Source organism: Carassius auratus, chromosome 34, assembly GCF_003368295.1.
Source record: "Carassius auratus strain Wakin chromosome 34, ASM336829v1, whole genome shotgun sequence".
NCBI lineage: Eukaryota > Metazoa > Chordata > Actinopteri > Cypriniformes > Cyprinidae > Carassius > Carassius auratus.
In genome coordinates this window covers 10,125,833-10,140,048 of record NC_039276.1, presented here as the reverse complement: position 1 = coordinate 10,140,048, position 14,216 = coordinate 10,125,833, and the positions used below count along the sequence as shown (strand labels likewise).

General features: G+C 35.4%; 1 protein-coding gene across 3 annotated transcripts; it reads right to left on the bottom strand.

Annotated features, from left to right (window-relative positions):
- Positions 1-941: 941 nt before the first annotated feature.
- ercc1 (excision repair cross-complementation group 1) lies at positions 942-14,007 on the bottom strand. 3 transcript variants are annotated; one of them, XM_026217907.1, is made up of 10 exons: positions 13,938-14,007; positions 8,600-8,711; positions 7,337-7,714; positions 6,966-7,069; positions 5,171-5,270; positions 4,871-4,947; positions 4,624-4,723; positions 4,408-4,479; positions 3,837-3,905; positions 942-1,441 (listed from the first exon to the last, which is right to left on the bottom strand). In XM_026217907.1, the coding sequence occupies exons 2-10, from the start codon at positions 8,660-8,662 to the stop codon at positions 1,379-1,381; spliced, it is 1,026 nt and encodes a 341-aa protein (XP_026073692.1). In that variant the 5' UTR covers positions 8,663-8,711; positions 13,938-14,007; the 3' UTR covers positions 942-1,378. The 3 variants fall into 3 exon arrangements, with proteins under 3 accessions (XP_026073692.1, XP_026073694.1, XP_026073691.1); XM_026217909.1 differs by lacking the exon at positions 13,938-14,007 and having other exon boundaries at positions 8,691-8,826; XM_026217906.1 differs by lacking the exon at positions 13,938-14,007 and having other exon boundaries at positions 8,600-8,735.
- Positions 14,008-14,216: the final 209 nt, after the last annotated feature.

The following is a 14,216-nucleotide window of genomic DNA, read 5'->3' as shown; positions in this document are numbered from 1 at the left end:
TCGCCCACCCCTACTAGAAAAGGTTCATTATTATTCAGGCTCAGAATTATTTTTCTTTTTTTATATATTTTACATTATGACACCTCTCTCTACCCAGTCTGGCCTGAACAGCTTGGACTGTTCCTGTATGAAATCAAAGCCTGCCAAATTAAAAGCTTACAGAAGCAGTAGAATCTACAAACAATAGCGTTTCTAAAAGTATGAGACAACAACTAACAAACATACAATTAAGAGCGGGGCTTGCACAGGTTCTGCATGATCCTCTTCATCAATATTCTCTGCGTCGCAATCAGGCTCAAATTGATAAGCAATGTAGAGGACGTCATTGTTTACAATACAACCGGAGCACTTTTTTGAGCTAGCTGACCAGTCTTAGACAATTGCGATTTCTAAGGGAGGGGCTTCATAAATAACAGGAAATAATTTGATGCATTTGTCAGAGAAGGGACAGATTGGTGTGGAATAAAGGTAAATTATATGAAAAATAATAAGCTTGTTAAAAAACTAAGAAAGGACATATTAGACTGCACTCCATAAACAATTAAGAAAATATTACAAATAAAAAAGTAAACCACCCCTTCAAGGGGGGTGCATCATATTAGTACACTAATATGTAATATATATACACTAATAAAAAATCCAGATAAAGACTATAATACCTCATCATGTTCAAATATGTTTGAATACATATTCATTGTATATACTCACTCCAAAGAGTGAGCCATTGTCAGCACATAATCAACACTAATCAGCATCCCTCCAGACTTGTTGTGCAGTGTTGCTTGTTGTGTGTCAAGTCAGTAAGTTGTGAGATTAAGGCTGTGATGCATTTTTTTCTGTGGCAATTGAGATGGCAATGAACCTTTGGCCCACAAACACATTCATACTCTGAGTCAGTTTGCCCATTAAGTCTAATTATGTCGAATCATTTGAGTCTGTTCTTAAGTTTCCAACATTTTTTTTTTTAATTGTATGACAAGTGGCTCCTACATTTTTTTTTTGTTTCAGTTGCAATAAGAATCATGGAACTATTATAAAATATCCCCTCCCACTCTAAAAGAAGAACATAACATAATTACTGCAAAACAGTGTTGAAATTTATTGAATTGAACACACATTCATTTTTTTTTTTTTTACTAAAATGTTAACTTTGCCCCATCATACTGAGTCAGACTGAATTTACAGAATTATAAAAGCAGGTTGCACTTTTTATACAAATTCATAAAAAAAAAACTGCATTTATGGCTGTTTATGACCATCGCAGGCCCGGCGACCCTGAAGCCTCCAGTTGACCTTATATATGTCCCCCGAACTTATTTTAGTTACTCCGTTACTCCGTAAGACAGTTAGTGATTTCAAGAAAGGCAGTTTGGCTTTATCAGCTTTCCTTCTTCTTGCTTTTTATGAATGGTTGGTGCAGTACATCGTAAAGCCTTCTTGCCTAAATGAACCACAAACAGGAAAGGAAATTAATTCACATACTATTGGACAAGTTTAAAGGGTCAAATGAATTTACTGTTAAAATTTATGAGACATAATAATATATGTAAAACTATGTAACAGATGTATACTCATTTCATATGCTACATGTACATGGTTTCTGCAGGGTTTTAAAGCTCAAATGTAAGTATTTTTAAGACCTGCACAAATAAAATTAATACCATATAAGCAGGGTAGGGCAATGTCTATAGTACCACATTTAACTGTAAAAGCATAATTTGCAGTTCAGATTCAAGTTTCAAAAACAAAGTTTTATAAAATGATAAACTTTACATTTCAGCCTTTAAACCATTTTTAATAAAATGGATGAGTCTTAAGTATTAATTATTATATTAATTGAAACAATTAGGGGTGTGCGATATTGACAAAACATTATATCTTGATAATATTCTGGGATTAACAATAATTAGACAATATTTTGCTGAGTGTGTTATTGTGTTGATATATTTTTTTATTTGATTTATTTAGTTATATCAAGAAAGCCTTACAGTAACCATAAAACAAAAAGGCATCAGATACAATCGAGGATAAAAACACAATAAAGTCCAGGACTTATTTCCATTGTGGTCTTCAACACATAACATCAAGACAATTGCATATTGTGTAATAATCAGTGACATAACATACTGTACAAACATTTTCCTTAAAAAAGCAAAAATATAGACATTAACTGGCCCCTGGTCCTATTCCCCTACCCTCTCTAATAACCAGTCCTTAGTCCTCTTTTTAAAAAAGTTCATGCTTGAAATCACTTGAATTTGCCGGTCTAACTTATTCCACTCAACTGCCCCTATATAGGCATATGTTTCTTTCCCTAGCATTGTCTTGAATGCATAAGGACAAAGGTCTGATATATCGCCACAAGTGTAAATAGTGTGTGTGTCCTTCACCTTATTAATAAGACACAACAAATAATTTGGGACATTACCATACAATATTTTATGGGTCATGGTCAGTCTTGACATAATAACATGCGACTCAACAGGAAGCCAGTTAAGCTCAACAAATTGTGACCTACCTATATGAGACCTATGGCCCATGTTTAGAATTACTCTTATTAATTTATTTTGTGCTGCTTGCAGCCTCCCTTTAAGTCGTTTTGTTAGGCCTTCAAACCAGCAAGTGCATGCATATTCAAACTGGTTTAAAATTAAAGCCTTAGCTAAAATTATCATTGTTGACCTATGAATTTTTTGATATTCTTCATATTCTGTGTGGTCAGTTCACAGCAGTAATAGAAAATAATAAATTAATCCAACGAGTCAAATTCTTGCATTTGGGTGGTTACCAAGCAAGTTAAATCAGTATCGACAAAATGTATCTTTGCAATGCAGAGGTAACACAGAATCGGCATTAGAAGTGTTATTTTAAATACATTTACACACTGTTTAATGCAGCTCTGAGGGACATGGAATACTTTAACATTTAATACATGAATAATGTTTTGATATTTTAAACATAAAACATTGAAAAATGACGTTTGAAATCATTTAAAAAATGAAAAGGTACCTTAAATGTAAAATTAAAACTGCCAGTAGGTGGCAGCAAGTCACGGTTAAGTGTCAATGCGTTTGAACTGATTCATTCAGAAACAAAACACCATTGTGTTGACACAAAACAGCAGAAAAACAGAAAATGTAAGAAATACAGCAAAAACAGGAAATACGGTGTCTAAAACGTAAGTCTCTTAATATTAACTTTTACTGAACTATTTTATAAAATCAGTATTACAATTTTAATCATGCTGACTTTTTGAGAAAAAAACTACACTCCGTGTGATATTAACTATATGAAATGATATAAATATATAAATTTTATGCCTCATACCATAAATTATGTGATAATTCTAAATGCATTTTAATAGACTGAATAATGTAGTGAAAGAATGCACTCGAGATGGCGCGAACGCGCACTAGTCCAACCATCTAGGCTTCATCACCTAATGTATGCGTGCACTCTGTAGGTGTGTTTTGTGCTTTTTATTTTCGGAATATACTCATAATATCAAATCGCACATCGTTAAAACAACAATTACGATATTATCGCAGACCATACATATCGCACACCCCTAAATTGTTTAAAAAATTTGATGCATTGTTTTCTTATTGATCCACTAGTTCACATTTAAAGCTCTGTGTGTTTGCATTGTGGTGAAGTTTGAAGTTTAATCATCACATTCAGCCATATCGCAATTCTGGTCTTTCTTTCCCCAAATTGAAGACCTCTTGAAATCATAATTAAGACTTTCTTGTAAAATTTAAGACTTTTTAAGATGCCACGGAAATCCTGAATTATAAAGCTAACTGCTCAAAACATATCAAAGTGTCTCTACACACCTTTTGTGGACCAAGTCCAGGACACAAAACCAGTTCTTCCTTAGAGGCCTTAATGATGCCCTCCAAAGACTGAAGAGATAAAACGGCATCAACGTAAAAGAACATACATTTTAAAAATTTAAAAAGATAATTGCCAATGTGTTGTATATACACAAACTCAAAAGTTTGAGGTTGGTAAGATTGATTGATTGACTGATTGGAAAAAAGTATCTTAAGCTTACCAAGTCTGCATAATTATTTGATCAAAAATTTGAATTTAAAATTACTGTTTTCTATTTGAATAAATTTTATTTTAAAATGTAATATATTCCTGTGATTGCAGTGTCACATGACAGAAATCAATAAAATGAAAAAAAAAATATTATCAATGTTGCAAACAGTTGCTGCTTAATATATATATTTTTTTATTTTTTTATAAGTCTTTACTGTCACTTTAAATTAATTAAATGTGTCCTTGATGAATAAAACTAATAACTTTTTTTCAAAAAGATTTTACTGACCTCAAACATTTGAACAGCAATAAAAAGTAATGCAGTAAATGTGCAACATATCAAGGAAAATAATTTCTTACAGAAAAGGTAGACAGGAGAGTCATGGCATCTGTCTTATTGACAGACTTCACTGTGGTTAAACAATCTGTAACCTGTAAAACAAAAAGGAAGTATTAAATAGGACGAAAAAATATATATAAAAAATCAGGAGTGTTTTTATAGGAATGATGTCTTCCGTGTATGATTAAATGAACCAAACATAATCATTTAGATATATTAGGTTTTTGTGCTCTAACCTGTGACAGGTAATTTTTCTCAACTTGTTCTTTCAGAACATCTGCAGGTTTTTTCTCATAGGATTTATATGTCTCAAGGTAACGGCCTGCTTCTTCAGGACTTATACACACAAACAGATATGTTTAATTACAGGAAACTGAACCGAAGCACTAAAAACAAACAGGGTTTAAACTTTAAAACCAAATGTTGTCAAAAGCCACTTAGCGGATTCGCCTTTTGCTTGATTATTTTGAATCATCCCCTTACCTCCAGGCCAAAATTAGGGTACAGTCAGCCATGATGCATATTCGGGCAAGCTCTTTCAGTGCATGATGAGGGTCTTTCTGATAAATGAGGAAGAGAGAAATAAGACATGAACAAACACGTCTAACTGAATTAGTGAACCTAAAAAAAGCTGGCATTAAGAAGCTATATTTTACTGACCATCAAGATTTATTTAGCATTTAATTCAGAAAAAAAGTTTAAATAACACTACACATTTGATAAAGGGCAAAGAAACCGGAAAAACTAAGAAATTTAACTGAATTTAAAGACAGACAGACTCACCACGTCAACCTGAACGAGCAACACTCTGAGGGTGAAACTCTGTCCCAGCTGCTTCAGACGCTCATGGATGTAGTTTGGGTTCAAATTATGGTAACGCACACTGCAGTCATGAAGAGAAAGAGAAATTAAAACATCACACACTGTATTGATATATGGCTGGTGAATATAAGCACTATAGAAAATGATTTTAAATTTTCCATTTGCAATTTAGTAAAATTAAACCATTGGTTAAGGAACTAAAAACCTTTGCAATGATTTATATTCACACGATTTACACACTATGGGTCTCATTCATGAAACACGAGCAGAACGAATTTTTGTGTAAATCGCGTGTAAAGTAGTTTTGGCGTAAATTTTCGGATTCATTAAAACGTTCGTATTTTCCAAATGTTAGTTGGTACGAAAGAAATCTACACCTGCTCCCAGCCACGCGTAAATAGTGCATTTAACGTCTGAACGTTTTGCTCATTAATACGGCTGCATTTTAATTCACCTTAATCGGGTACATATTTACACCTCATTTTGAAAAAAATATTATATATATTAATTACATACGGTTTTTCTTTTAACTTTTATTATGAGAGCCAGTAATAGGATCTGTAATATGCTGCCAAACTTCCTTTTTTAGGACCTGATACGCCACTAGTACGCTTGAAAATAAAATGTGGCGTTTTGAATGAACTTCTGATAATAAAACTTCAATTTCTGCAGCTGAGAAATGTTTCTTTTTCAGTTGCTTTTGAAAAGACATGTTGAAATCCTTCGTTTGGTGTCATAATATGATGCTCATATATAGTTGTCAGTCGGATTTCATGGGCACGGATTTCATCACATCTGACGTTTATGAAGTTTTTGTGAATCAGGAGAAGAGTTTTCGGGAAGTTCTCTTTACGCGCAAATCACTCAGATATTTACTCGTATATTTACGAATGTTTCATGAATGAGACCCAAGTTGTTTGAAACCTGTGCAAATTTTAGTAACCAAACTGTTGATGAAAAATCAATGGAAGTCAATGGCTACCATCAATCGCTTAGTTACCAACATTCTTCAAAATTCCTTCTTTTGAAGAAAGATGGAATTTTGAAGAAACTAAGAAACAGGATTGGAACAAGTGGAGAGTGACTGAATGTTTTGGTGAACTATTCCTTTAAACACATAAAAAAGACTCATCTTGCCATATACATTCAATTTCATGATACACAAGCAATAGAAACAAGCAATTCCAAATATAAAATGCTTTTGTTAATTTCCATTTCTAAATTGTTTCTACATTGTCTACGCTGTCTTGTCATAGCAATAATGAGTTTCAGCCACAATGTAACATGTCTGCTACCTTGAATTCTCACTTATTTTCTTTGAAAAGACAGGATGATGTGGTTTCACACCTGACCAGCTCAGAATACTCCATTCTCACATAACACTTACAAAATGGGGTTTAAGTGCACAAACACATGCTTATAGCCACGTTTCTATATTTTAACTCTAAATACTCAATATTTAATTGCAAATAAATATTAATAAAGATATATTTATGGTTTCTTGGAATTTAAAAGATCTGCACAGATATTCAGTAACTACTTTAATAACAAACCCCCCACAAAAAGAAAAGAAAACAAAATAGACATACAAGTGGTAAGCAGATAAAAGGTGCAGTAGAGCTGACTACCTGGCCTCAAATGTGCAAAACAGCACTGGTTTCATATTCATGCTTGATAAGACTTCTAAGTTTTCATTGTGTTCAGTTGGGTATAATTAATCTTCTCTCCTGTAACATACATATTCCCAAAAACCAACCTGAGAAAAACAGCACAGGTTGTCCGTCCCAAAACATAGTCTGGCACAACTTCTCCAAACTCCCAAGGAACATTTCTCACAAACTTTAGGATGGGGTTGCCTCTCTGTAGACAGATGAATACATCATATTATATAATCATGTTCGATATTTGCATGTTATATAGTGGAAATCACCTAAAAGGTGCAGTCAGTACGTTTTGACTTTTGTTTGGACGTTTTATTAACACATATTTAAAGGAATGCATGAAATCCATTTATTATAATCTGCTACTTAACACTAGATAATTTCTCAAAAGTACAGTTCATTTCTTTATGTAAAACAGCAGGAGATACAATAAAATAGCAAAAAAATGAAAATGCAAAATACAGACCTGTCGAGGACTGACAATAATACTGTTTCCAGATCCTAAGAGATGAGGAGGAATGATACAACTTTCCGAACTATGACCTTCCTCTTTCGTTTGATCTTCTGTTAGTACTTTAGCTGGTCCCTGCTCCTGAGTCTCAGGTTTTCCAGACCCTGTGGAGGACGTGCTAACTGATCCACTGTCAGCTGTGTTCACACTGCTTTGCCCCGCAGCATCGTTCCTACTTTGTTTCTCTGGTCCATGGGCTGCTCCCTGAAGTGCTCTGTTTTTTCTCTGAACAACAAACTCTGCATAGGACAGTGGTTGGCCAGGAGCTGGAGGAGCACTCGGAGCAGATGGGGTCTCTACTTGACCATCTTTGGCCTTAAACAAAGATGTCACCTGTGTGAACATGAGAAACTGGGTTACACGAGCCATTTTAAAAAACACTGCTATTTGGAATCTTAAAGGGGCCATATGCATATTTTGTACCATTCTAGTATTTTTAAGTCCACGTATGATTTAAGTCGAGGTTTCAACTTATTTTTGTTATATGAAGGTCACATTAACAGGTCTTGGTCTCGGACACCTTTTACTATATATTTACTGAACATTTATTTATTTCTTTATTGTTTTAACCTTATCCAAGACTCACATTCAAATGTGCACCAAGAAAATTCATGTCCAAAAAACAAACAATGAATAAAAGAAGTTAAATATTTATTTTGTGAAAATTTTACTTTGTTTTTATTCTTATTATTGCCCACTGTTTTGGACTAACGTGTCTGACATGTCTAACATGAGGACATGAGGGTCTGTAAACGATAGAATTGTTTTTTTTTTTTAGTTTTGCATAGTTCATGTTAGTAGTAAGTATAGTTTCATATGGTATTCCATGTCGTGGGCTGTTCCTTTTGAGGTGGGCAACGTGACTCATCAGTAAATTTTGAATCATCTACAACCTATGTCTACATCACCTTGTTACGAGCACATTTGCAAAAAATGTGTGAAAGCTGCAAATAAAGTTGGCAGATCCCGATTGTGATTTTACCAATTTAGTCAGTAAGGGTGACAAATCAAACCACACTTTACAAAATCTTTATTTAGATTTTTACTAGAGCTGATTGACGCTGTATGATGACTTGCAGTACATGCATTACAGGTTCAAGCCCACTAACTAGAATCATGGTGACAGAGAGTTCATGTATGAAGCCTTTTGGACTCTCCATTCTCGCAGTTAGCCCCAACACTATAGCAACACGATCACAATAAAGAAACACAACCCACCGGAATTCTTTCCTTTGTTAACGCGGAGTCGTCCAAATTGATATTGAATCTCTTTTTTTCCATTTATAAATTAATCAGTAACTGCACAAACCGGAGAAACGTCTGCATCAATCTTCTTCTTCTTCTTTTGAATTTGCGGCAGCATAGACGCATCACCGGCGTATTACTGCCCTCCTCAGGTCATTTGAGGCCTCGGTTTATTCTTTAAATCCTTGCGTAAAGTCCAGTCTTGTGCAAAAACTTCATAAAAATCTTTGTAGACTCATAGTCCTTTGGGTTAAGAATAGTCTGAACAGATATATTAGAGACTCCACATTCTAATAACTCTGAAATCATGTGACATCTTGCTGTATGATGGTTGGAGCACTCCATTATTACATGATTCACCGTTTCTTCTTGTCCACATCTACATCTGCCATCTAGATGTTTTCCAACCCTTGCTAACCCAAAGTTTAGTGCACAATGGCCCAACCTTAATCTAGTTAGAATGACACTCTCTTTCCTTTCTAATGTTGTATTTAGGTTACGTCCTACTGTTGGCTGAACAGAATAATAATGTCTGCCTTTATGTCCCTCATTCCATTCTTTTTGCCATAATTTCAATGTTCTTTCTTGGATAATACTTTTACATTCTACCCTACCGAACATAACCTCCAACTCTACTTCACTTTTATTTACTGCACTTCTTGCCATTTCATCTGCCTCTTCATTTCCCTGAACACCAATGTGAGCAGGTACCCAAATAAATCCAACTGTACTCCCCATTTTATTAACTCTATTAAGTGTTACTAAGACTTCTACAACTAAATCTGCCCTGGCTTCACTTTTCCTTCCCTTTAATGCCATTAAAGCAGCACTTGAGTCTGAACAAATTATTCTTTTCCCTGGTCCATTTTCCTCCACCCACTCCAAGGCCAATAAAATAGCCACCAGCTCTGCAGTAATGGCTGACATACTATCTGTTAACCGCTTTCCATTCATTAACTTCAGCTGAGGAATACTTACTCCTATTGCGGTTTTCCTACTTCTTAACTTCATTGAACCATCCGTAAATATCTGCACATACTCGGGCCAGATTTTCTTTAAATGATTATAAACCATATCCACAGGATTACCTTCATATTTCTTTATTTGATCTAAAATACTTAGGTCCACTTTAGGGACTGGCAGTAACCATGGAGGTACTGGAGGCCAAATAATTACTGGCGCGATCATGATATCATTCACTCCTATATCCTGAGCTTCCTTACCTATTGACATCTTCCCACACTCTTTTTTATTTCCATCCCTTTTCTGGAGTTCCCAGTGTTCCTCTAATAAAATCCTAGCCGGGTTAGAACAATTATGACTTCGTAGCTTTGTCCAATAAAACAGAAACAATTTATTCCGTCTGAGCTCTAATGTAGTCTCCCCCATTTCAATTAACAAAGCATTAAGTGGAGTAGATCTCATTGCTCCTCCACAAATTCTCAATGCTTTTGCTTGAACTACATCCAATTTGTTTAAAACAGATTCTGATGCTGATCTATATACCATGCAACCATAATCAATATTAGCTCTAATTATTCCCCTAAAAATCATCATTAAACACTCTCTACTTGCACCCCAATCTATTCCAACTAAACATCTTAAGGTATTAATAACCCTCTCACACTTTTTCACTGTATTATTTATGTGCTCTTTCCAAGTCATTCTTTCCTCAAACCAAACTCCTAAAAACTTAAATGATTTAACTTTTTCTATAGGACTATTATAAATACTTAAAGTCTTATCTAAAAGTTTCCTTTTTAGACCGAACACAACATATTTTGATTTTGATACTGAAATTCTAAAACCCCATTCATCTGCCCATGCCTCTACTTTATTAATTGCTTGTTGTACTTGTTTATAAATATAATTCAAGTTCCGCCCTCTTTTCCAAACAGCTGCATCGTCAGCAAATAATGCCATTCCAAAACCTCTATTTAACTTACTAAAAATATCGTTAATCATTACATTAAATAACACTGGGCTAATAACACTTCCCTGAGGGGTTCCATTCTCCACATTTTCCTTACTGGACATAGATCCGTCTACTCTCACCTGAATGGTACGCTCCTTCAGAAAATCTTTAATCCAATTTAACATCCTACCTCTTACCCCTGCATCATATAGCTTTATCATTAAGCCCTCTTTCCATACTGTATCATAGGCTTTTTCTATGTCTAAAAACACACTCATGACAACTTCCTTATTCGCCATAGCTCTTCTAATATCTAAGTCCAACACTAATACTGAGTCCATAGTAGATCTACCCATTCTAAAACCACTTTGATACGGAACAAAGAATTCCTGTTTCTCAAGCATATATACTAACCTATCCGTAACCATACGTTCCATAATCTTACATAAAACAGCTGTAAGAGCAATTGGGCGATATGATTTAGGATCATCTGCATTTTTCCCCGGTTTTAATATTGGAACAATTGTTGCATGTTTCCATTCCCTCGGCAAAATACTACATTCCCATACTGCATTAATTAATTCCAAGACTTCCTCTAACACGACATCATCCAAATGAAGAAATATTTGATATCCTATTCTATCTCTACCAGGCGTTGTATCTTTCCCCCTAGCGATAGCTTGTTTTACTTCTTCCACTGAAAAATATGCATTCACCGCCCTCATGTTGTCTTTATTATATTCAAGTTTATGCTTCTCATTTTTTAATTTCTTTTCTCTTTCCTTTTTACTAATTGGGCTAATGCTTTTAGAACTATGCACCTCCTTAAAGGACTTAACTAATAAATCAGCTTTGTCCTTATTTTTAACTGCTTCCTGTCCCTCAAATTTTAACACCGGAATTTTATTAGTCCGATACTCTCCTGTCATCCTATGCACCAGAGCCCATAACCTCCTAATGTTTGTTTGAGGTCCTAAAGTACTACAAAACTTACGCCAGCTTTCCCTCTTTGCATCTTTTATAACTCTTCTAGCCTTAGCCCTTAATCTCTTATATTCTATTGCACATTCTTCCATTGGAAACTTCCTTACCCTTCGATATGCCTTATTTCGAGCTAACACTGCTTGAGTACATTTCTCATTCCACCAAGGCACCATTTGCCGTTCTTTTGGACAATCAAACTTTGGAATGAACTCTTCTGCTACCTGAATCAACATAAAGCACAAAGAATCATTCCATTTGTCTATATCATCTTTAACCACATTATTAATCTCTTCCTGAGCTCTTATATTAAATTCTTCCCACCTAGCCTTGGAATAATTATATTTTTCTGACCTGTAATCCTGCTCTTTTACCAATTTCCTCCCAAATCTACTTAAAATTGGCACATGATCACTCCCAATCGTGTAGCGATCCATTATATCCCACTCTCCTCTCGTGGCTAACTCTGGAGAAGCAAACGTTAAATCTAAACATGAACTACCACCTTCATTAACCTGAAATCTAGTAGGTCTACCATCATTTAACACCACCAATCCGTGTTTATCCAAAAATTCTTCTAAAATTACCCCATTTCTATCCCGAAATCTACTACCCCATAAATCACTATGTGCGTTAAAATCTCCCACCCATATTACTGGTAACTCAACCTTATCCATTATTCCTTCTAATTTTTCCTCCTCTAATATTAAACCTGGGTTGTAATAATTAATCACAGTGATTTTCCCTCGATCTGACCAAATTACACCCACTACACATTCAAGTTCAGAATTTATCTCAATTCTTCTATGTTGTAATCCTAATTTTATAAAAGTAGCACACCCACCCCCTGCACGATTACCTCTGTCAGCTCTTAAAATTTTATAACCTGGAATGACAAAATCCAGGTTTGGTCTAAGCCATGTCTCCTGTACACATATCACATCTGGTCGGACTACAAAAGCATCAACAAATTTCTTAAATTCCTGCCCATTGGCTACTAAACTCCTAGCATTCCACTGCAGTATATAAAACATATTAAATACTTAACCTATTTCGTCCTCTGATGACTCACGTCTTTCCCCAGATTTACCTTTCTCTTTAATGAACGGAGCTTGCTGGCTTCCTGTTAATCCTCCATGCATATACTTATACAACATTTCTGGATGAATATCTTTGATCCCTAGAAATCTATCCGCCACCGCAACTACTTCCCTTGCAACATCTGATTTATTCTTAGCTCTCTCCATAATCCTCCACACAGCTTCTGAGAAAAAAGCTAAAAATTCTGCCTTTTTGATAACTATGTCATCATCGGGCGTTTTCTCCCACATCTGTTGTTGCTTTACCACACCTACTTCATGACCAACACTTGTTCTCTCAATTCTTTTTAACGCTTCTGCATATGACAACTTTTTCTCGTCCCTCATCTTCTGTACTGCTTCAGCTTTTGCATGGACTGGGCATCCCCTAAATGCAGCTACATGACTACCCCCACAATTACAGCATTTGATCTGACTTTTACATTCTTTGAAATCATGATCTTCGCTACATTTCCCACATCTGCGTTTACCCTTGCAAGCCACTGCTACGTGCCCGAATCTCTGGCAGTTAAAGCATCTTAGTGGTGGCCTTTCATACTTCTTAACTCTGAAGCATAAGTAGCCTAGCATAACTTTTTCTGGTAGTGTTTCTTCCATGAATGTCAACATTACTGCAGAGCTTTCTCGCCCATCATCTCTTTGTTTTTTCCCCAAACGTCTTGCTTTGGTCACTTTCCCTCCTTTTAAGTTGCTTTTCAGATCTTCCTCAGTAATTTCAAAGGAGACATTATAAATAACTCCTATTGACTCATTAATTCCAGGAATAAATCCTTCTACACCCTTTCCATTTAAGTTCTTTACTTTGCAGGCTTTCTTTTGCTGCTCAGAAGATTTACAAATGATCATTAACATTCCATTTGCCATTGTCTTAGCATGTCTGATGTCACCTATCTCTTGATTTATAGCGCTTGATAACTTCAAAGGGCTAATCGATCCAAAACTCCCTTTTCCATCTCTAACTTTAAAAATCACTTTAAATTCTTCGTCTCCTGGATTGTTCTCCATTTTCCTACTCTTAACTTGTCTGTCTGTATCACTATCTGTAGAATTTTCAACTTCCTGAGGGATTTTACGATTTCTTTTCCCTTTTTTACCCTTCATTTTCATCCATTCCCCTTCAACCTTCTCATCCCCCCCAGATCCATCCAACATAGGCTGAATGTCAGACTATTCACCCGAAAGTGATATATAGTTCGTTCAGTTTCAATCAAAAACCCCTTTTGTTGATTTCCAACCTTCCTCGATTCAAACTCGAGCGCCACCAACGTTACCGGTCAGCTCGTCACCCTTTGCCCGTGTTGTCGTCTGCATCAATCTGCCGCCATCGCAGCTAACAAACAAACAGTGTCAGACATGTGTGTCAAACGCAGAAACATCGATCGAGACTGAGACGCCTACTCACACTGACCAACAGATGGCGACTTTGCGGAAGATTTGAACATTTTTCAGAAAAGGGTAACTTTTTCAAATAGAGTGAAAGTGTATCGTTTTTTTCATATTCTTAAACAATTTGATTGAATTATTTATTTTTTTAACACCGACCATGGAAATGTACAGTTCATACTGAAGGAAGTTGGCACACTGAAAAGCTATT